The 25,405-nt window shown below is 41.4% G+C and overlaps 1 protein-coding gene across 1 annotated transcript in view; it reads right to left on the reverse strand.

Annotated features, from left to right (window-relative positions):
• The window catches only part of LOC119735215 (muscle, skeletal receptor tyrosine protein kinase-like), a 35,294-nt gene extending 14,850 nt beyond the window's left edge, over window positions 1–20,444 (reverse strand). Inside the window, exons 1-7 of the mRNA XM_038208921.1 lie at window positions 20,330–20,444; window positions 4,099–4,206; window positions 3,063–3,155; window positions 2,691–2,945; window positions 1,650–1,751; window positions 1,063–1,119; window positions 577–633 (exon numbers count right to left, since the gene is read on the reverse strand). Of these exons, the coding sequence (XP_038064849.1) occupies window positions 577–633; window positions 1,063–1,119; window positions 1,650–1,751; window positions 2,691–2,945; window positions 3,063–3,155; window positions 4,099–4,206; window positions 20,330–20,444 (787 nt within the window). The remainder of the gene's footprint in view (window positions 1–576; window positions 634–1,062; window positions 1,120–1,649; window positions 1,752–2,690; window positions 2,946–3,062; window positions 3,156–4,098; window positions 4,207–20,329) is intronic.
• Window positions 20,445–25,405: the final 4,961 nt, after the last annotated feature.

The following is a 25,405-nucleotide window of genomic DNA, read 5'->3' on the forward strand; positions in this document are numbered from 1 at the left end:
CAGTTTATTTTCTGAAAAATAAACCTGTTTTAAGACAATCATAGCTAAGTAGACCCTAGACATAATCATAAGCATTCATGTTCAAGAGTTACTGATTGAAATAAACAACAAGAGTAGACTGGTGTTTCAACATTATGGGAACGGTGTTATCTTATCTATGATCTTGTGTTTTTTATTAGCATTGAAGGTCTCAAGTACAGTAACAGAAATAAACTCGCATTGTGCGCGTCAACGGCGTTGCGTTCGTCACGTCTAGCGCGCAATTTGTATCTTTCCTCCAGCACGTGACCCTCCATGCAGGGCCGCGCGTATGCACGCGCTGCCGATCTAGTCTTTTTATTCTATATCTATGAATAGATATAGACAACACACTAACAATATCAACACACTAACAATGCGCCGTCGGCTAGGAACAAAAGCCACAACAAAAGTGCTTTACCAACCGTTACAATATTAGAGATTATTTTGAATACATATACGTTTTCAAAATACTCAAAGTTTGCCATATCGAAGTTACTGGTCTTTATTAAGTAAATTTACTACCGTAATATTTTCGAAGAGTGACATTGATTCTACCCAAGCAGTGCTTGCTTCCTAGGTGAAGCAGCCACCAAGGATGCGGATCATTCGCACCTGAAATGAAGGAAAGGAAGAATATTAATTGTATTCAAGTGTAGTTGGTGTTTTGTTTAACAACTGCGAATAAAGTAGTGACGTAAAAACTGACGTTGATGCTGAGGGTGGTGTTCATTAAGCTATAACGATGGTGAAAATGATAAACATGGTGTCAATTGGGATGCGAGTGGATGCATATGGGATGGATATCATGCAAGGGAAAGGGATTGGCTAGGGGATGTGGTGGTGGACACGAGGGTGCACGTGGGGATGGGACCTGGGATAGCAGGGGAGGGAAGAGGGTATGGGGATAACGATCAGTGGGTGATGTGGACCAGTACGGGAATAGGAACGTGGAACATGGGGATGGGCAACGGGGGCCAGTATGGAGATAGGGATGAGGTCAGTATGGGGATTGGGAAGGGCAGGTGGTGACATAGACTCTACCCAAGCAGTGCTTGCTACCAAGGTCCACCAGCCACAAGGGATGCGGATCTCTTTCATCTAGAATGAAGGAAAGGAAGAATGTTAATTTTATGCAAATTACTTGGTGTCTTCTTACAAATATGGTTTACAAATAAGGGATTGGGAAGATGAGATAGGGATCAGTATGGGTATAGAGACGTGGATAACTATGGGGATCGGGACGGGGATCAATGTGGGGATGGGACAGGAATCACTATGGGTATAGGGATGGGGATCACTATGGGGATTGGGACGGGGATCAGTGTGGGGATTGGGACGGGGATCAGTGTGGAGATTGGGAGGGGATCAGTGTGGGGATTGGCACGGGGATCAGTGTTGGGATGGGGACAGGGATCAGTATGGGTATGAAAACGAGGATCAGTATTGGAAAGGGGATGTGGATTATTGGGATGGAAACGAGGATGAGTAAGAGGATGTGGATGGGGATCAGTCTGGGAATGGATATGGGTACGATGACAGTGTTTCCAGAATGACACAGGTGTCGAGGGAGATGAATTTAACGATGGTATTGGGTTACAACAAAGGCAAGTGTTACTCTTAGTTCTTACTGGTGTGAGTGAAGGTATCTGGCATTCCATCGATGGCATTATCAGAAGGATAGTACCCCCATGTTGTGCTCTGTGATGTACTTTTCCCATAAACAGGGAGAGCTGAAATGAATCCGGATTGTGATAACAACTAAATAATTGACAACTACAATATGAACTTCTCCACCAACGGCGAAATGCAGAGTTAAAAAGTTAAAAACACTTAAAGAGAGAAAAGTCATGCAGACAAACAAAGCACTTGCTGGCTCCCCCCCCCCCCGCATAACACCCCGTCCCCTTCAGCCAAAGCTGTATCCGCCGCTTTGATACGAAATATAAAAATAGGAGCAGAGAATAACGAAAGTCGGTCTGATATTCTTCAAGTGGCTTCTAAAAATTGACACTGTGCAGTGTAAACCACATGTGTAAGGCCTTCGCTATACATCGTGTCAATGCCAGTGTGGACGGAGATTCTGTCCCCTGGAAATTCTGTCATTCAGACAACTTTACTCTAAGTTGTTCCGTCCGCCTTGCACAACATAGAATATTACCCCCCCCCTCTACCCCTGATGAGGTCTCCACCCGACTTGTTGGATCTGCCTTACTAAACTAATTTCGCAGTCCCTCGCATTTTACTTTATAGCTCCCACGCATGCTGACTCCGAACTTGAGCCACAATGTAAGAAAAAAGATTTAAATCACATCCTGTTGGTCAAGAAACATTAGTAGTGTCATACAGTAAAAATAAGAACCACTGATGAAGATTACTTCAGTATATCAATGACGTTAGACGTGGGAGGGGGTTGAACTCACCTGGGGGAACATAATCCCTTAGCTTAGGAGACCCGTACTACACGTATCCCTGGGGAACTCCGTCCCCGGATCGTTATGTGGCGGGACGGAATTCCCTGCCACACTGGCCCAGGTTTCAACTGAACATGTGTTAAATATTATACACACCGACTGGTTCTTAGTAACCTGCCAAATTCTGCAGGCAGGTTGTAAACTCCTGCTTTTATTGAAGCATGGCCTGGGTAATATCAACCGACTGTTGTCACCTACCAGAACCCTCTCCAGAAGTGGAGTTTTCCACCGCCACCTCGGCAAGTTGCAGATATGCCTGTTCCGCATCTACACCGGGCATGGAAGTATCGATGTCCAAGCTGATATACCTAGCCGTCCGCTGTGGCTCGCACAGGAACGGGATCTCAGCTCCATCCTGAGACTGTTCGCTGGTAGCCGGTGAGCCGCACGGCGGGTTCTCGGCGAAGTTGGGGCTCAGTCCAGCTCGCACTATTGCCCCGATGAAACGAAAACCTAGAGAAGAAAAGACAGTTCTCTTTCGTATAATACAGTTTCGCAAATTCTCTTTGAAGACAAGAAAGAAACTAAACGAATACAAATTTCTGGGGTAGAGAGTAATAAGAACATTACCCCAATTATCCTGTCGGAGAGTGACGTTGATTTTATCCAAACGGTGCTCGCTTCCTAGGTCCAGCAGCCACCAAGGATGCGAATCATAATCATCTTGAATACGGGAAACGAAAAATATTATTTTTAATCAAAATCAATCTAGTTTTATTCAAAATTATGCAGTTGGTGCCTTTGTCCGCATTTGGTGAGAGTGGTATGGCAAGGACTGGGAATGAAATGGTACATTGCGATAGTGATGCTATAAGGGTGATGCTGATTTAATAGCATGGTGATTGGGAAGGGAAGGGTCGGAAAAGCGACGGGAAGGGATCGGGAAAGGGTGATGGACGTGAGGATGGACGTTCGGATGGGGAGGGGATGGGCCATGGAGGAGAGAGTGATCGGGGAGGGGATGGGGTTTAGTATGGGGGTTGGAAAAGGGGTCAGAATGTGGCCGGGGATCAGTATAGGAATAGGGACGTGGATCAGAATGGGGATAAAAACGGGGATCAGCATGGGGATGGAGACGGTAATCAGTATGGGGATCGGGATGGGGATCAGTATCGGGATGGGCACGGTGGTAACTTAAGTATGGTGCTGGAGACGGGGATCCAAAAATGGACGGGGATCAGTATGGGGATGGGGACGGGGATCAGTATCTGGATATGGACTGCGATCAGCATGTGAATGGGGACGGTGATCAGTGTGGGGATGAGGACAGGATCGGAATGGGATGGGAACGGGGATGGGATGGGGATGAGATGGCGATGGGGATGGGTTGGGGATGGGGATGGGGTTTGGATGGGGATGGGGATGGGGGAGGGGATGGGGGTGGGGATGTTGATAGGGATAGGGATGGGGTCGAGAGGGGGATTTGGTGCCGAAGGTTTGCGTCAGGTGGGAATGAACATCTCAGAGTGTGAGGAGGGAAAACGTAGAAGGAGGAGAGTGTTGGTACGGCGACATTGATTTCGAGAATGGCGATGGTGACGAGGGAGATGATTTGACGATGATATGGCTTTATAGCCAAGGCAAGAGTATTTCTCATTGTTCATACCAGTGTGCGAGTAGGTATCTGTCGTTCCATCGATGGCTTTATCAGAAGAGTGAAATCCCCAGTTTATTGTCGAGCTCTGCGATGTTCTTTTCCCGCGAACAGAGAGGGCTGAAATGAATCCGGATTGTGATAACAACTAACATACTTGACAACTATAATTTGAATTTCTTCAGCAACGGCGAAATGCAAAGATACCATAATCCATAAAAGGTTAAGTCATGAAGAAAAACAAAGCTCATGCCTGCTACCCCCTCCCCTCGACAGCTAGGCACCCGCCCCTTCAGCAAAAGCTGGATCCGTATGTTCCGACACCCTTATGTTCCGACTGCACATATTCCTATCCCTATCCCTACCCCTATCCCTATCCCTATCCCTAAACCTCACCGGGAGTAACACAATCTTATGTGCAGGTTGTCGGAACATAGGGGTGTCGGAACATAGGTTGAGTAGTTGGAACATGTCGGTGTCGGAGCATAGGTTGAGTAGTCAGAATACAGGGGTGTCGGAACATAGGGGTGTCGGAACATAGGTTGAGGTGTCGGAACATAGGGGTGTCGGAACATAGGGGTGTCGGAACATAGGTTGAGTTGTCGGAACATAGGGGTGGGGAACATAGAGCTGCAGTCACCGAGCAAGTTCACGGCGACATGCTGAATGCAGCAAACATCACTGCATTTTTTTTAGTTACAAACAACCAGGCTTTATAAGACTCACGCCTCACCGCACCCATCCTTATAACATCGCATCATCGTTGGAATCTCTCATTCTCCTGACGACGGGCAGAGTATACTGTTCAAAACGTTGAGTCCCTCCGGTTCTTTTCAGAACCACACATACTCACAAAAGAGATTTATTCACATGGTGCTACCGCAAACTTATCTTGTCTTTATAAGACTCGCCTGTTACGCAGGGGGAGACGGCTTCGCCGCCGATTTGAATCTTATCTATGCGTGACTCGGGTCGTACTTGTCGTAAAGTAAAAAATAACAAACTGTTCTACGGCTTCCACTTTTTCCAGTTTTACTCTGCACGTGGCTACACTTAAGGGTAATCATGGAGGTTTAATTAAGTTGTCCAACTGTGTAAAGTTGTTTGGGTTTAATAAAGGGTTCACCTTTAAAGGAAATATCTTTGCTGATGGAAATGTATTCGTACTCGTTTTTGTACTCGTACTCGTGGAAAAGCACTCTACTACAACACTGAGTCGGCAGGCTTTTGTTGCAAGTCCAACAAAATGAATTATTCCTGCTTTTTTGATAATAACTACATGAGATAGATTTTTTTCTTTGATTCATTGCTTAGTTACTTCTCTGTGGAGGTACAATGATGCAAATAATGTAGGCAAACTTTCCAAGAAATAGTTCCTAATCTTTCGGGGTTTTTTGGGCTATGCGCTACATTCTGTCTACGTCTCTTTTTGGCTTTTCCGCATAGTGTTTTCTTTCTTCTTTTCTCGCCTCAACCCCATAGACTTTGTACACGATTTTTTGCCCACCGCTTTTAGCATTTATTTTTGTCATACATCATTCAAAGTTACCACAGGCATAGTCCCTATAGCAAAGTTGTGTCCCGAAGAGTGACGTCATGGTGACGTCATCAAAAATGCATTTTTTGAAAACACATATAAGGGAATGTCCGATCGTCATAAAACTTGGTGGATAGCTAGATAAAGGAACTAATATGCAAAGAGTCAGTTCGCCTCAGCAGAGAGAAGGTGTGGATGAATCGTCTTCGAACTATTCAACCACATGGTCTCAACATCCAACTTGGAAATGATTAATCCTTTTCTTCCTCCATTGTCCTCTGTTACAGATAATCCATCTGGTCTTCCTTGTTTGTGTTTACACATCTCCCGCCATCTTTCATCCCTTTCCACCTCAATACTGTTCCCCCCCCCCGCATCATCCCTTCACTCTCACACTCTTTTGTCCGTTCCCACTCCCTGTGACCTTTGATCCTTCCCCTTTCTGGTCCCTCCCCTGTTTACACCAGACCCCTTGTGGTTTGCCATCTCCCTTTGTTTCTTTGTTCTCTCATCCACCCTCCCCTGCATCTTTCCACACCTTTCCCTCCTAATCCTCCTTTTGTGTTTCTTCTTTCAGCCCTGCATGTTTGTGTGCACCCCCATGTTAATGTATGTATCTCTGTCATTTCTGTTTTAGCCTCTGAAGAAGAACTTGCTAAGTTCGCAACGTCAGGCCACATTAATTTTAAGGCTTCTTGAAGTCATCAGGTATCAAATTACAAGCGGTTTCAGGGCAAATTTTGACAAAATAGTTTGCGTTATATCTTTTGAACTAAATAGAGTATCGTGTGCTTTTTTTCGTGAGGTTGTAGACTATGCCGTGAGAAACATTTCGTGTTCCCGGATACAAAGCCGCTTGACCTTTACTTCCGGTGTTACCGGAAGTGCAATAAAACTGAATATAACTTAAAAAGGAAGCATTTTACTACAAACATATATTCTATGAAAGTGTTAAGTGCGGAATGCCAGACACAAAAAACAGTGTGATGACGTCATCATCCGAAAGGGCGCCCCCTAGCGGCACTTAAAATAGTGTTTTTTTTCTATAATTTTAAAACCATACATTCAAACTTTACCAAATCGCCCCTTGATATTCTTTGATTAACCACAGATAACCTGGCAAGGTTTCAAATTCATAACGTCATCAGACCGGAAGTTACTTCTATGAGAATTTGCCAACGATCATATAGTAAACATTTAATTTTATCATTTGATCCATGTCGTATATCTTAGCCCAAATAACGATACCATTAGCCTACAATGTTCACCTTTTGCTTCCAAATACTGTGACGTTTATCAAACTGGAAGTTTGGTGTTAGGAATACATACACTTATATTTTCCAAATGTTCATACGTTCAATAACTTCACAATGAACATCCTACGAAAGCCCGTTAGTGCCAACATTTTTTTTTTCGAAAAAGTTTTGTTTTTTTCTGGAAAGTTTTGGGTTTTTTTTTGATTTTTTTTTTCTCTTTTGGAAACTTTACGAAACGAAGGTTTGGTACGCGGGCATTGCCGTACTTCATGTCCATAATGTACAAGAACGATTTCAGGCCATAGCCGAAGTGCCGTTTCTTGGTCCATGGTTTCATAAAGGCCGCGCAGTCTATTTTTAGTAACTTTTGGAATGTTGTTTTTTTTTTTTTGGAATTTTTTTTTACCTACCTGCCGTCAGCGGCGCCCTTCCCCTGAGTATTCTGGTTCCCAGACCAAAAGATTCTGACTATTCCTGATGAATCTTTAGGGTGCACACCGGTAAATAGGCCTAAATCCGTCCGCCGAGCTCATTAATAAAAGTTATACCCTCAAAATATTCTATATTAGAGAGTTCTGATAAAATTGGGAAATTGAAGAGATATGGAAAAGAACCTCTTTCCCGGACTTGGGGCTTCCAATTCTGAGCATTTTGGATGCTGTTGGGCTCGAAAGTGGCGCTATTTGGCCATGTTGTGGGGAATCGTTTTTCAAGATGGCTACTTTTTCGCTATGGGGAAAATAGGGTCGTCTTCTTTGGGTGAGAATATCTCGAAAAGTCAATGGTCAACCCACCAAAAATTGAAAAGAAAAGGAAAGATGACATGTTGATCATCATTTTTCTGTTCAGCTTGACTACCTGTGAGAGTTATGAGTATTTTTAAAAGAATTTTGAAGTATGGGCATTTAGCACTGGTGTCTTTGGGAATTTATTTGCAGGCTTGCATCCCAAAGATTCTGATTACTCAGGGGAAGGGCGCCGCTGACGGCAGGTAGGTAACAAAAATATATATTTTTTTAGGGGGGGGGGCGGTAAGCGCTGGTGACAAAATATATATATATATATATATATCTATCTATTTTTTTTTGGGGGGGGGGGGGAAATACCCCCTTAACCCCCACCCCCACCCCACCCCCTCCATCCCCCACTGGCTACGCCCATGATATGGTATAGTATAAAAATGTCATGTGCAAAACCTGTTTGTCCACGGACGGCTTTTTTCCATCCGCTTGACTGAGCTATGAGCTCCGGTGCTTGATTTGTAGGCCAAAAAAACCCACTACACTAGACTTACACGTGGACAACAGTGATTTTGGTGACTTGCATACAAATTAGCATAATAACACTCTTCTTGCGATTTTGTTAAAGTTTTTTTCACCACGTACATTATTTTAAAAAATCAAATAAGTTAAGTTAGTTGGTTACAATTTCTGTCAAAAATGGGTTTATAATGATTACTACTGATTATAATAATGAAGCTATGCGCTGTTCATGCAGCCGATACCGATTTGTCAAGCTTTCTACCAGCTTCTCAATATAATTACCGTACGCTTTGCATCACAACAATACCTTTTCATTGAAAACCACTCTAATGATATCATTATTCATCCGCCTTTGTGCCGCTGCGTGTAGAAATGAAATAAACGACCGGAAGTTTTGCATATTTTATGAACATCTACAAAAGAGACACGACCATTAATTGCCAATTAATTGTCTTTTTCAGTCTCAGTGTCGGAATTATTAGCTTCTATATCAATGCTATCTAATAGTTTAGATGCATCAAGTCAATTTGTGAAGTTTCACCTAAATTTACACCTTTCGAGATGTACCACAAACGCATAATCATTCACTTATACCCGTATAGACAGGCAATTCATCAGGATCGACATTTATTTGTTTTTGTTCACTCTTTTTGTGTTCCCATTATTAATTTTAAGATACTTCCCTCCTAAACAAGCAAAATACTAATAACACGTTAAAAGTGACAAATTTGTTTACTTAGTAGTTGGTACTAACAAGTCTGTACCTTCCTGTTTCAGGAAATGAAGACTAGAATGGTAGAAGGCTTTGAACAATAAATTTAAATGACATTGTGTGTCAACAATAAATTATCATCTGTGGAGAATCTGGTAGAAAGCTTGACAAACCGGTATCGGCTGAGCATGCAGCGCGCGATTGTATGCTTTTTGGGAGTTGAAAGGTTAAACAGGGTAGCTTCATCAGTAATAACACTTTAAAAACAGGTGGGTCCATTATTGATAAAAAGAGCACCTGAAACCTAATCCGTCGATACCTACCCCTGAACCGACCAGTCGCATGGCGGTTTGCAAAGTGTTCCTTCGGCCAAATTTTCGGCTTTTGAAAAAGAGAGACTGACAACATTCTAAAGGGAAAACGGTCCTTTTGCACAATGGTAATATATCATCTTGTCGAGTTAGCCAGTTTTATGCTGTGAAAGGTCATTGTTATGCACTTTATACATGGTGATAAATGAAGGATATAAAAATTGCCATACACTTTGCATAATAGCAACAATACCCTTTCATTGAAAACCGCTCTAATGATATCATTACGCATCCTTCTTTGTACCGCTGCATGTAGAAATGAAATAAACGAGCTGAAGTCTTGCATATTTTATAAACGTAAACAAAAGAGACACAACCATTAATTGCCTCTGCGCACCGCATTTTAATAAACTGTCTTTTTCAGTCTCAGTGTCGGAATGAGCTTCTATATGCTATTGAATAATTTAGATGCATCAAGTCAATTTGTGAAGTTTCACCTAAATTTACACCTTTCCAAATGTACCGCAAACGTATTTACATTCACTTATACCCGTATAGAGAGGCAATTCATAAGGATCCAAATTTCTTTGTTTTTGTTTATACCATGAAAACCACGGATGTCCCATGAGTTTGTAAGCTGGTAAGCGGCGGTGGTTTGTTTGTTGGTTTATCTGCAAACAAGATAACTCAAAAGTTATGGATGGATTTTCATTTATTATTTTAGGGGTTGTCCTTGGTACAAATCGATTAGATTTTGGAAGTGATCCGGATCTGGGTCTGCAAGCCCTGCCCAGTCTCGCTGGGCCCCCACCCCCGGCCCCGGCCAAGAAATGAGTCTCTCATTGGATGTGGAGACTGTATTTTGTTCCTTTCCTCAAAAAAAAGGAAAACATATATTCGATTAATTAATACTTGCAAGTGTTTAAAAAAAAGTGTGGTGAATAAAAGAAAAATGTATGTGCTGACCAAGCATTCAGGGACCGAATGAGCCATCGCAATAAGCCCATGCCGACCCTTATAGGAGTCTTCTGGGATCTCGGCGGTCCCGGCCCACACACTTCTTTCCCTGTCCATCCATATAACCCGAGGGCGAGGCACCATGTATAACCAAAGAGCTACAGGGAGGAATAAGGCGGCACCCTAAGTCCTGATCCCCCGAGTGGACCATGCCTTGAACCTGTACGAAGATGCCTACCTGGAATTCGCGGACAGTACCAGCAGCAGTGCTTACCGATTAAGCTAAGGTACTGTTGGTATTTGAGGACGGTATATTAAATCCTTTATAGCTATATGAAGTGTCGGACAGCGCGCGTTGAAAACTAAAATGACACATGCGCCGGGATTCGAACCACCAATTCCCCACCCGTGGGTCAGCAATTTAACCGCTGGCTATTTCATTCACCCGTTGCGCGCCATAGACAATGGATAACAAACCCTGTCACGCGCTCTGAATCATGATCCTGATAATGCGCCCGGCTGTTTTTGCATTACAAAACACTGCATTCGAATTGACCAATCAAACCATTTATTCCTGATTTGGGAATGAAATGACGTCACGATTAAGTAAAGTCTACTCCGATTGGCTGGCACGTGGCTTGCATATATCTGCATGTCTAAACATATAGGACGTTATACAGGAGACTCTTGGCTCCGGGTGATACTCAGATTAGAGGTTTGCGCTCTCTGAGTGTTTTTTTTAGTTAAGTGGTCGGGCACAACCCGACCACTTTTTGGATTTGTTGCGATTAATCTTTCTTTGATCTTTTTTTTCCTGCATAGCACGTTTCCGCGTTTTTTTTTATAAACGGTATATGATATGAACTTGTAACTTTTAACATATATTGACCCTCATTCCGAGTGGTGCATATAACACTGAAGTCATTATGACGTCATTGGGTGTCAATTTACAAGCGATTTTCATTCAAAAAATGACGATCTTCGTCAGCGGCGCCCTTCCCCTGAGTAGTATGGTTCCCAGACCAAAAGATTCTGACTATTCCTGATGAATCTTTAGGGTGCACACCGGTAAATAGGCCTAAATCCGTCCGCCGAGCTCATGAATAAAAGTTATACCCTCAAAAAATTATATATTAGAGAGTTCTGATAAAATTGGGAAATTGAAGAGATATGGAAAAGAACCTCTGGCCCGGACTTGGGGCTTCCAATTCTGAGCATTTTGGATGCTATTGGGCTCGAAAGTGGCGCTATTTTGCCATGTTGTGGAGGGATCGTTTTTCAAAATGGCTACTTTTTCGCTTTGGGGACAATAGGGTCGTCTTCTTTGGGTGAGAATATCTTGAAAAGTCAATGGTCAACCCACCAAAAAATGAAAAGAAAAGGAAAGATTACATGTTGATCATTATTTTTCTGTTCAGCTTGACTACAGTGACACAAGTGTCCTCCCTTCCTTGTTTTGACTGATGACGCCATCAAACCGGAAATAACTTGTACGTGTACCCAACTGTTTACTGAAATGTATCATACCTTAAAAGACGCATTCTATTTGTACAAAATAATTGGTACTGGAAATGTTGATGTTCTTGGTCCTTTTTTTTCTGACATAAACATATTCATAACCGCGTTTCCGCGGGTGTTCTCCTAAACGGTATATGGTATGAACTTGTAACTTTCAACATATATCGGCCCTCATCCCTAGTAGTGCATATTACTCTGACGTCATGATGACGTCATCGGGTGTCAAATTACAAGCAATTTTCGTTCAAAAAATGATGATATTCCATTAATAGATACATATTTTTTTGTCGTGTACGTTAACTCGCTTGACCTTTAATTCCGGGTCTACCGGAAGGTCAAAGTTAGGTGAATTCAAAATGAAGACGTTAGCCTGAAATCAAAATAAAGCACAATTTCTTCCGAACGGTTAACGGTATGATCACAAAACCTTGTGTGAACTTGTACCATGTTACGAAGATGTTATAAATTTTGTAACGTCACCATGACGTCACCAGGTATCAAATAACAAGCGATTTAAGGGCACATTTTGACAAAATATTTTGCGTTTTATCTTTTAAACTAAATAGAGTATCGTGTTCGTTTTTTCGTGAGGTTGTAGACAATGCCGTGAGAAATATTTTGTGTGCCCGGACACAAAACCGCTTGACCTGGACAGTGTTCATAAAATAGTTGTCTACCCGACCACTCTGCGTTTGTAACAACAAACGCGAATCTCTAGTTTTACAATAACATAAGGACACAATTGACATAAGGTATACGTTTTCTATATGACTGTACAGGATTACGTCCAAACGTATCAATCAGGGTGCCTATAGACCATGTTTGGTGTCATCAAATTCATTAACCCTAAAGGGGCCGGGGGGGCGGAATCCGCCCCCCCCCCCTCAACATTTTCCGCGATAGCTTCTAAAAAAAATTTTTCGCGACCCGAGCTGTTATGACTTTTTAGCCTCGAGCTTTGCGCATCTTTTGATACCAAAAACATAAAAATCGGACCACGGGTTAGCACGTAGCGAAAATTTTTTCGGCGCTACGCGCCGTGAAAACTGAATTTTCGCATATACGTCGTGTACGCCGAGCAGAATTGCCATTCATACATATGAATAATTAATTAGCCATAATTCCAAAACCCTTTGACCTATAGTCATGAAATTTCTTGGGCATGTTTAGGAAGAGTTGCTCTATGCATGTGCTGAGTTTCAAAATTTTTCGTCACTCGATGGCCGAGATCTTAGGGGGGGGGCGGAATCCGCCCCCCCCCCGGCTGAGAGATGGTCAAAATAACCCGGCCCCTTTAGGGTTAAAGCCATTTTCCAATGACTTATTTATGTATTTTATTCATGATATGCAAATTAGCATCTGCCATTATCAAATATTTAATTTCAATCTTTATCTCCGCAGGAATTTGTCCAATCGTATCGTATGAGGTGTCTGAACCCATGCATGTTTTGATGGTCAACGAATTCCAAATGTCCAACCCCCTCAATTCAGAAAAGGGGTGTCGCCTGTATTTCAAGTGATAAAATTGTCCGACCCCCTTAATTTAGAAAAGGGGGTCGCGTATATTTTTCAATGAGATTGTCCGCCTCTAAAATATTGAAAAGGGGGATGCGTGTATTGTCATGTCATAATTCCCCGACCCCTTACATCCTGAAAAGGGGTCCCGTGTTTTTCAATGAATACTTTTAACCTACCGCCAAAATTCTGAAAGCGGGGTGGCGACTGTCTTTCTTTGGTTTTGAAAAACCGGGGTCAGGTGTTGTCTAATGATGATTTTCCCGACCCCTACATTCAAAAGTGGGTTCGCATGTATTTCTAGTGATGATTTTCCCCCAACCCTACAATCTGTAAGAGGGGCTCACGTGTATCTCTGTGTTTTGTTTAATGCAGTACCTAAGCGCATAAAGTCCATAAACCACTCAATTTTTTCGGTACCCACTTGACGGATTAATTTTCATATGGTGTATATTAACGAAAATAATCAGAAAACTTCGTAAACGGCTGATTTGATAGACTTTATAAAATGGTTGCTTAATGTGTTTTTCCTAGCCCAAGTTTAACGTGATATTGGGGGTTCTCAGCACATAGTACAAATCCTGGTGTACGTGCGTCACACACGAGGAACGGTGCGCGTCAACCAGAGAGATGTCCCGCCAATGGGACGTCGTTGCTTGGTAAAAGAGCGCTCTCTTTCGTTGGTGCACGGAACCCATAAACCGGCAGGAAGGACGTGTTAGGGGGCAAACAGTTTCAAAATAAAATCCTGTTTTCATGAGGGTTGCAGTTTTTCGTTTCAATACTACATAAAAGTTGAATATTAATCTTGTCCAACTTGGCAACCTGCACTTAGCTAAAAACCCATAGAAAGTGGGATGACCAAGTCCTCCACAAAATCTCAATTGTCCCTAAAAAAGCGAACTCCAAATGACTTCCGGTCCGGATGAGTTGAAGTCCCAATGACGTCGAGTTTAAACTATAGCTAAAATACAACCGATCTAAGGCCAAAAAAAAAAAGTCTCCGGTTTCTGGTATGGAGCTTGCCCCAAAAGTGGTGCGGCGACGCGTTTTTTTTTTTTTTTTACCTGTGTGTTTTTTTTTTTTTAGCTTCAAATGTCGGCTGATGACTGCAAATGGTGCCCGACTAAACTTAGTGCAAATATATAGGAGTCCAGAGAGGCCACATAAAGCTTATTCTCGATCATAACCCCATCTAAAAACACGTTAAAATTGTGCAGCAGCAGAATTCCAGTCGAACCAGTGAGTTTGGCGGTTTTGAGACATCATCTTTTATTGAAAAAAAAACTTTTTCATTTTGCCGACGCGCATGGCTACGGCGACGCGCGCGCATACCAGAAACCGGAGACTTTTTTTTTTGGCCTTACAAACGGGGTCCAAAACGTGTACCTCATACGTAACGGCGTCGACTGCTGCAACATTACAGGTGCGTTCTCACTTATCACTCTTGGACAGTGTGCGCTGTGTAATTATCAATGGTGTAATCTGCAAAATCGTTGTTACCTAATACGCCTGCATTTATTATCATTTGTTTGAAAAGTTTGATTTCTGAAAAGCCTCAATCAATTTACTTCCCTTCCATTTTTTTAATCTACGTGGACAGCGATCCCTTGGGATGGGGATGTGATGATTTTACGGCCCACTCAAATTTTGATTTATTCAGTTTCTGTTTACGCTTTCATCCGGGACGCAACCGGAACCTTTTACACCTGCGCATATAAATTGTCTGTGTAATAGCTCAAAATACAAAGCACACGCCAAAATAATATTACCCTGCCTTACAACATCGTTCTCGGAGTCTATATACTTCATTTCATTACTTAATCTACGTGGACAGCGATCCCTTAGGATGGGGATGTGATGATTTTACGACCAATCAAATTTTAATTTATTCATTATCTGTTTACTTGTTCATCTGGGACGCAACTGGCCCGCTTTACACCTGCACAGATAAATTGTCGAAATACAAAGCACACACCAAAATATATATCATGCCTTACAACATCGTTCTCGGAGTCTGTATACTTCATTTCAACGTTTGGTCTGTTTTTTTTTTACAGGAAGGTGATAAGCTTTACTGAATGTTCTTGTGAACATACCCGGTAAAGGTACGTGCAAGGATCCAGAACACATTTGTGGGTGGGGGTGGGGGGGGGGGGGAATTGGTCCCCCAAAAAGTGTGTCCAAAAATTACGGCGATGGGTTCGGTGCCTGCTGAAGGGCCGCGAAACCAATTTGAATTTTAGATGGTCTGTCGAGCGATCTGAGGCAATTTTTACCACTTAAACCCATTTTCTTTTGAAAAATATGATGGTGGTGTTACATACATACACCGGCAGGAAGGACGTGTAAGGGGGCAAACAGTATCAAAATGAAATCTTGTTTTCATGAGGGTTGCAGTTTTTCGTTTCAATACTCAGTGTTGTAGTCGAGACCGGATAGTCCGAGACCGAGACCAAGACCGAGACCTGAAGATTCGAGACCGAGACCGAGACCGAGACCAGCCCCTTCAAGGCGAACCGAGACCGAGACCAATATGGTCCGAGACCGAGACCGAGACCGAGACCGCTGATAATAAATAACAATAGTCGAAATAAAAAAAACAAGACACGTTATTATAGTTGAAAAATGTAACCTTTCCATTCACAAAGAATACAGACCAAATTTTGACCAGTGGCAATGTTTACAAATTGATACATGACACCTTACTTGAGCAAAAAGTAGTTACACTTAATAAATATGGGCTTTGACATGTTGTCTACACCCAATCGTGACAAAAGTAAAAAGTTAAAGGTAGATGTTTCATCTGTTATAGGAACTCGGATCCTAAACTCCACAGTCACCCCCTTGGTTTCAGCTATGACTTCTAACGGATATTTAAAGATGCAATTTTAATTTTACATTGTGCCTCTTTTTTGCTAAAATAAATATAGGACTTAACTTCTAACAAGAATTGTGTACTTGATTTTAAAAAAATGGGAGCTAGAAAATGTTGAATTAATTTTTAAATTTTTGTCTTAGAATGTGGACTTGTACATGTAGACCCACAAGTTGCGAGGTGGTAGCCAGAATGTGCCAGATATGGATTTTTAATTTTTTTCTGAACAGGATTTTTAATTTTTGAGGAACAATGGGGTAATTTAAAATGAGCAGCCAGAAAATGGGGTCTCATCATACACTCTCATGGCAACAGTGAGTGGTAACTGGTAAGAGTGTGTGAGTTCAACGCTGGAAAATCAGGTAGAAAAATTTACTTTTTCTTCAAAATACTGTCCAAAATTAAAGAGAACATTGTGTGGGGTCGAAAATATAACTAATTTGAAGCACCTCATTTATTATCAGAATACAAAATGCAAGTGATTACGCCCACAGGGGTGGGCTAAACTACACAATTCCTGAAAATGGTTGACCCTTATTGCATAAATTGTTACAAGTTTATACTTTGCTTTATGTGGCCGACTCAACAGATAAATGCCGAACTTGTTCCAAATCGTTCAGTGACTGGTACTGCTGCAGTTTTACATGTACTTTGGGGACTTTCCAACGTGCAGTCGAGTCCAAACCGACCGCGATATATAACAAGCTTGATCTACGGGCTAGCAAATGTTTTAAATAACAACGGTACTGAACGAAGTGAACACAAAGTAATCGATCGAGCTGTAAAAGCTACATATTGCCGGTCTCGACCCGAGACCAGCCAAAATATCGAGACCAAAGGGGACCGAGACCGAGACCAAGACCGAGACCACAGCTTCCGAGACCGAGACCGAGACCGAGACCAGCAAAAAGTGGTCTCGAGACCGGTCTCGAGACCGAGACCGGTCTCGAGACCTACAACACTGTCAATACTACATAAAAGTTGACAATTAATTTTGTCCAACTTGGCAACCTGCACTAAGCTATGATTAACCATGAAATGTAAAAAAAAAAAATATAAAAAGTGGGATGACCAAGCCCTCCACAAAATCTCAATAGTCCCTAAAAAGCGAACTCCAAATGACTTCCGGTGAGAGTTGAAGTCCCAATGACGTCGAGTTTAAACTATAGCTAAAATACAACCGATCAAACAAACGGGGTCCAAAACGTGAACCTCATACGTAACGGCGTCGACTGCTGCAACATTACAGGTGCGTTCTCACTTATCACTCTTGGACAGTGTGCGCTGTGTAATTATCTATGGCTTAATCTCCAAAATCGTTGTTACCTAATACGCCTGCATTTATTATCATTCGTTGAAAAGGTTGAATTATGAAATAGCCTCAATCAATTTACTTCCATTCATTTTTTTTTAATTTACGTGGACAGCGATCCCTTAGGATGGGGATGTGATGATTTTACGACCAATCAAATTTTAATTTATTCATTATCTGTTTACTTGTTCATCTGGGACGCAACCGGCACGTTTTACACCTGCACATATCAATTGTCTGTGTAATAACTCGAAATACAAAGCACACACCAAAATATATAATCATGCCTTACAACATCGTTTTTAGGAGTCTACATACTTCATATCAACGTTTTTTGGTCTGTTTTTACAGGAAGGTGATAAGTGATAATTTACTGAATGTTCTTGTGAACACATCCCGGTAAAGGTACGTGCAAGGATCCACAACACATTTGTGGGTGGGGTGGGGGGGGATTTGTTCCCACCAAAAGTGTGTCCAAAAATTACGGCGATGGGTTCGGTGCCCGCTGAAGGGCCTCGAAACAAATTTGAATTTTAGATGCTCTGTCGAGCGATCTGAGGCAATTTCTACCACTTGAACCAATTTTCTTTAGAAAAATATGATGGTGGTTTTTTTTTGGGGGGGGGGGCAATGACCCCCGTCCCCCCCCCCCCCCCGATCCACCCTTAAGTGCAACTCGCCCAGAGGAATTGAACTTCGATGCCGACCGGGAACTCAACGGACACAACCAGATTAATTGTCGGGGCTGGAGAATTCCAATGAAGGCCGGTTATTTGTGGTGATTGGAGATTTTCCAAGGAATTGGTACACCGTCCTTTGTTATTTATTAAAAGGACACACACACTCAGCAAAGTCCATTGTAGGAAATCATAGTCAATCCGAACATGCAGCAAAAATATTTCTAGCATCGGTAAAATTGTTATTTATTTTACAGGGCAAATTTAGGCATGCTAATAAATGGCCTATTTATGCGATTTGGGATTAACAAATAATAAACGACTGTTTCTTCTTGTGTCAGTATGTCTAAGCCCAGTCGTTCCCGTAATGTTGAGAAATAGATCTTCTTAATCTGTTACAAACACATTTTGCTCTTTGGTTTTGTCATATAGGCAGATGTGAACCAGCTAGACTTGTCGGTGGAGGGTTTGGGAAAAGGGGGGGGGTCCCAACGAATTTATAAGGAATTATGGGATATCTTTCCATAGTTCTAGTATGAAATCATTATGGCATTTGTTTTAATACACGACAGACGTGCTCTGACAGAAGGGGACCTCAATAATTTTCCCGCAAAGGCTGCATAATGAGCAGTTTAATAAAGGTGTTGACAATAGAATACATGTGAATAATCACTTCGGATTACAGGATTGTATCACACAGTGCAATGTAACCATGCAGGGGAGTTGTTCCGGTTCGTGTTTGGGCTATAATGAGACATCCACCACGAAAAAGATTTTCTTCAAATAATAAATTACAACTTGGTAGGTTTTCCACGCCAATTTCAATTACCACCCTAAATAAAAATGTTCTCCATTTCCCCGTCAGATTCAATTTTGTTTGGGAACAAAAGGTGATGCCTTACATCAAGAATCACTCCCCAAACCCTATTTCAATCTGAATTGGGGGGGGGGGACTGCTATGCTGAATGTGTGCTGATGAAACAGACATAAATTTATCTATGGGTAACGGGACACCAGGCAAGGGTAAACCTATTAAAATGGTTGGCGTGTCGCCTGGGGAAACATCCCAATAAACTATAAAAATAAAACACACACACAAAAACAATATCATTGACTGGAAAAAGATGAATCTGGACACCTCGGTTGATAAGTTTGGTCGATATTCTTCATAGATACATGTATAAAATACCTGTATAAGATGCTACTTTGCATATTATGCATAGATTATTTACATTATCATTGTAGGAATGGCTTCAATTAATTTATTGACCCTAAAACATGGCTTTAGACACTCGTTTGGCACAGCGTGGTGTAGGAAACACATCGGTATAGCAGAACGGCTGCATAGTAAGCACAACCCAAACAAAGAAAGATCAATCAGCAACGTCCCCACCCCACCCCAACCCTCTCTAAATTTTGGGAGACATAAATTAGCTTTTTATCGTTACAATTATTGAGTTCCTCTACTGAAAATGAGACAAGCCGCAGTGCAAAAAATCACAAAATCGCAAACAAAAACGTACAAAGAAAATAATCAGTCGTTGGCAACTGCTTGCCAAAACGATCAAGTGATGTGCTAAAACCTCAACTGTATTTCATTGGAAAGGGATAAGGATGTGTTTTGCTATTTCTGTTATCGAAAGTTTGCAGGATCTTACAACATTTTAGAAACATTTCAATACCAGAAAGAACACTGGGGCAAACCTTTGTGGAAATAGCCGTTAATTAAGCTGGTCAGGGTGCGGTAACCTTTTACATGTAACAGTAATGAAAACTCTAAAAAAAAAAAACAACTAGCATAAAACCCTAAAACTTACAACTAAGTGAAGGTTTGTCAGCGTATTATTTTATCTTGCTTTTAAATATTACTATTTCGGTTAAAATAATATCAAATCAGTTAAAATATGGCAATAACTGAGTCTGTGGTCATGTAATTACAAGTACACATTTGCTATATCAGTTTCACATGCGTCTTTGAAGCTTCCTCGATCGGTTGTCAGTAATATTGGAATCTGCCCAATGAATGATGAGCCTGTATGGGCTAAGCATTGCTCTTACTCAGGCATCACTACTTGGGTCACAGGACATTTCAGGTGCTTACAAATTATATTTTCCTATGAAAAAAAATGTTTAGTTTATTTTGTGTGTTCAATGGCACCCACACAAAATTGGTTCTTAACTAAAACGTCAGGGTATGGCATTTTTCATGGCAATTCTTGCTTGCAAAGTTTCTGGAAGTACCTTGCAAGCTTCTACCCGTTTTTCTCCTCCCCTATCTCCAAATCAAAGGTTTGTTTTATGTACTTACCTGTAAGATCGCAGTGACCTTGTTGAAAGTAATAGCAGGCCAACAGCACCAGGAGCAACGGACGGCAAATGTAGACATTCCAGCCATAACGTGATGCATCCAAAGATCCAGTCATGTTCTTATTACATGTATGCTGGTTGTACATGTATGTCTAAAATCCGTAGTGTTGCTTGTTAAACATGTGTAAAAGATGACAGGTGCGTACCAAATGTATGTTCTGCCACGGAATGAACACGTTTGGCCAGCAACTGTGAAGCATATGAACAGAATTTTAATATTGTATTGTTTACTTGGACCTACCGTTGCTGTACATTTGATTGACGTTCAGGTTGACTTCCGCCGCCTGGGCGAAACTGCGCAAACCAATCAAAGCCATCATGACGGAAGTAATACATATATTAACTAGAGATTCGCGTTTGTTGTTACAAACGCAGAGTGGTCGGGTAGACAACTATTTTATGAAACACTGTCCAGTTAAGTTGTGAATATTTTTATGTAAGAACAAAGTATCAGGAAATTAAATACTTTCCAGTACAATCAATTAAATTTCAGTAAACATGTACACATACAAGTTATTTCTGGCTTGATAACGTCATTAGTCAAAAACGGGAAGTGAATACTGATTTAGTTCGGAGTGGATGTTCATTGTGAAGTTAAATAACGTATGAAAATTTGGAAACTATAAGTGTATGTATTCATAACACAAAACTTCCGGTTTGATGACGTCACAGTGTTTGGAAGCAAAAGGTGAACATTGTAATGGTATCGTTATCTGGGCTAAGATATACGACATGGATCAAATGATAGAATTAAATTTAAAATGATCGTTGGCAAATTCTCATAAAAGTAACTTCCAGTCTGATGACGTCATGAGTTTGAAACCTTGCCAAGTTATCTGTGGTTAATCAAAGAATATCAAGGGTCGATTTGGTAAAATTTGAACCCATGGTTTTAAAAGTAAAGAAGAAAAACAATATTTTATTTCTGCTAGGGGCGCCCTTTCGGATGATGACGTCATCACACTGTTTTTTTTTTGTCTGGCATTCCTCACTAAACACTTTCATAATATATGAGTCTGTGGTAAAATGCTTCCGCTTTTGAGTTATATTCAGTTTTTATTGCACTTTCGGTAACACCGGAAGTAAAGGTCAAGCGGTTTTGTGTCTGGGAACACAAAATGTTTCTCACGGCATAGTCTACAACCTCACGAAAAAACGAACACGATACTCTATTTAGTTCAAAAGATATAACGCAAACTATTTTGTCAAAATTTGCCCTTAAATCGCTTGTAACTTGATACCTGATGACGTCATGATGACGTAACAAAATTTATAACATCTTCGTAACATGGTAATGTCAAGAAATCTCTCCAGGCAGCCATTTACTCTGCCGTCAGTACCGCCAGACCAAATTGGCAAACTGTTCGGTGCCGACACAGAGTAATCGAGGATGCTTTTTGAAGGGAAAAATCAGTCCGGTAGTTCTGACACACAGAAGGAAGCTAATCTTCCCGCTGATCCCCTGTGGGAGATTTTTGGTCAGAAACTGAAGCGCTTGGTTTTTTTTCTTTGAAGTTTGTTGGTTCTTATCTAAGTTGGCATTGCACCTACATTCATCTCCTCAGATTAATTCAGTGAACCTGGTTTTAAAAATTGGGTCAAAGCCACAGCGATGTCCCATACCAACCATTATTTCTTCAGTACCTAATTTAAGTAATTTCACGTGCAGTGCCTTTGATGTCTTGGGTCCAATCTGGACAAAATCTATATCATGAGAAACTGCCATTTTTTTTGTTTTGCTTAAGTGTTGGGAGGAACTTGTTTCAGAAGTTATGCTATAACACTCTTGTGACACTAGGGTTGATTGCAAGGAATATTTTTTAAATAGGTCACTCTCTGAAATTGAACTTCTGGCCCCATGTTCCAGCGTTTTATGGAATTCCTCATAATAGCTTCTATTTTCAGGGGCCTCTGGACACCATTAAAACAATTTCAGTACTGATCCCTAGATTTTGCAACATGATGTACAAGTTCAATATAAGGCAATTATTATTCATTGCCGCTATAAACAGTGCAGCACCAGCCCAGGAATAAGGCGATCGGGGGCTAAATTTGCAAAAACAATCATGAATGGGTATACTGCAGTAATTGGGAGATTTGTTGTGTTCTTTGAGACACCGGAATTTAATGTTCCAGGCTAATTTGTGCGGGGGTCGGTTATTGCTCCAAGTTAATTGAAATGTACCGGTGGCATCATTTGGCATTGTCACGCATGTGGTAATGGGGCGTCATACATGTAGTGGTGACAATGTCCAATTACATGTATTACTTTTATGTGACATCTGTGAAGGCTCTCAGGCATGACTTCACGCTGTTGTGTGCCTTTACTTTATAGAGAGCATTGTGATAACTTAATTGGCAGGTAGTGGGCAGTGAAATGTTTTAAACAAAGACGAAGGAGCTTCCTTAGTTTTCAGGTTTTTTTCTCCAATATAATAGTTCATGTTAAGAGACATAAATTCTGTTTTGAGATCATGACGACTCCACAGGAAAAAAAAGAAAGAATTCTGGTCACGAGCATCCCTAGAGGGGGGGGGGGGGCATGAAGGATATGACCCCCTCCCCCCCCCCCCCCTTAATCGTTTTTGTCGGCAAAATCGTTGTCTTGTCGGCAACATCAGCCCCGACGGCAAATTTGCCGGATTGAAGAGCACCACATTTTGTCCGATACGGTCCATGATAGTCCGATTTGAACGGCAGCCCCATAGGAAGACTGAAAACCCAATCCACATGTGGACCTGGCCAGGAATTGAACTCGGGCCATGGAGGTGAAAGGCCAGGAAGAACTTCTGCGCCAATCTGCACTTTTCCCGTCAATTTATAAATCTGATCTTACAATCTCCAAGGAGATGGCACCATAACAGAAGAAAACGGGGATAAGTTACACGAACTTGCACGGCCTGCACGGCTAGCAACAGACACGCGTCGCAAGGTTTTGTGATCAAACCGTGAACTGTTTGGAAGAAATTTTGCTTTGTTTTGATGTCAGGCTAACGTCTTCATTTTGAATTCACCTAACTTTGACCTTCCGGTAGACCCGGAAGTAAAGGTCAAGCGAGTTTACGTACAAGACACAAAATTTTAAGCAATTAATGGCCTATCTCAATGCACAATACAAATATCATTGATTATTTAGTTCAAGAGTTATAGGTGAAAGTAATTGGTCACTTTTCCACGTAAAATCGCTTGTAATTTGACACCCAATGACGTAATCATGACGTCAGAGTAATATGCACCGCTAAGGATGAGGGTCGATATATATTGAAAGTTACAAGTTCCTATCAGAAACCGTTCAGGAGAAAACCCGCGGAAACGTGCTGTACGGAAAAGAAAGAAAGAAAGAAAGAACTAGAGCTTCGCGTTTGTTGTTACAAACGCAGAGTGGTCGGGTAGACAACTCTTTTATGAAACACTGTCCAGTTAAGTTGTGAATATTTTTTTTATGTAAGAACATGTACAAAGGATAACGAAATTTAAACTGTCTGATAAAATTAGCCATTTTGTTTAAAAATGATTCTTTTAGGTAGTGATCAATGTCAGTATGTATTTATGTTTTTTAAACATAGAAAAAGTGAATATGGGTAGTGAATACTGATGTTATTCGGAGAGGATGCATGTTCATTGATTTGCATGTATTCATGTGTCCGATCATAACTGGAGCCATTTTAAATGGTAAGCTGTTTTCAGCATGAACTCTCAATACCATTTGCCTGAAAAAAAACCCCGAAATAAATACTTACTATCCGAAGGAAAATTTATAAACAGAAACAAACATTTATATTCGCCAAATCGCCACTCAGAGTTCGTACGAGGATGCCTTTCCGGGCCGCGCCACGAACAGCGTAAGTGCACACATTCTACTTTCCGAATCACAGTGTGCATGCAGTGTACAAGCTTAACCCCGATTATGACAAAAATAACTGCGCATGCGCGCTTTTCTGTCTTGCCTTGTTTCAAGACGAAGACGCGCGCAGCGATCTATTTTAGTCGTACACGCGTGACAACAGACCTTTGCTATATTTTCTTTGACTATGTTAAGTTTCAATGTCATAATGAGTGTGCTTTATGACTAAAATGCTGACGAGAAAAATCGTGCACAAAGTCTATGGGATTTGTTATAGAAGACCAAGCGTCTTGAGCACAAGACTACGCGCCACGTGTTTGGCCCCGTTCCAACAAGCATGACGATGATGAAATAATGGATCTGCACTGAATGCATGTACATGTACATGTACGATGTCCTGTACATGCAGTGAACTCACGCACACCCAGCTCTACGCTTTCATTGAATTTTTGAGCGAAGGACTACCGTTAGGGTATTTTTGTCGGCGGCGGATCACGTGTGTGAACAATTTGACAAGCCACGCGCCTGGCACAATTGATGCCAATGTCTAATCTATCATTTAATGGACAATTTAAGATTATATCTCTCACGATTGATTTTTTAGCCATTTTTGAAGAATAAAAAGTATTTTCGTTGTAACTTCCGGTCTGATGACGTCATCGGCTTCAAACTTCACACATGTGTTGTTTGCATAAAGGTCATCATATATACCAATTTTCAAAAGATTACAGCAAACTTCGCTACAGACATCTATTCAAAATGCATTTTGGACATTTTTCAACCTGCCGCTAGAGGGCGCTCTAATATTTCAGGACGTCATCGGTTACAGTTTCGAAAAGTACTTTCTTGCCGAAGACTAACATCGTTGAAAGCACGTTCATATCTTTTACCATTTTCAAATTACCCATGCACTTCCTGGTTCGACCGGTTTCGACCGGAAGTAAGGGTCGTATGATTTGACACCCACAAAGTAAATTGAAGACCCAGTATTATTCTATCGACTGCCGTTAAAAACAAGTTCCGGTCTCTCACGGTTGATTTTATATCGATTTGTAATGATTAAAAAATAGAAAAACTAAATTGCTTGTAATTTGATACCTGATGACGTCATCATGACGTCAGGACAATATGCACTACTCGGGATCAGGGTCGATATGTGTTCGAAGTTACAAG

Source organism: Patiria miniata, unplaced genomic scaffold, assembly GCF_015706575.1.
Source record: "Patiria miniata isolate m_02_andy unplaced genomic scaffold, ASM1570657v1 HiC_scaffold_29, whole genome shotgun sequence".
NCBI lineage: Eukaryota > Metazoa > Echinodermata > Asteroidea > Valvatida > Asterinidae > Patiria > Patiria miniata.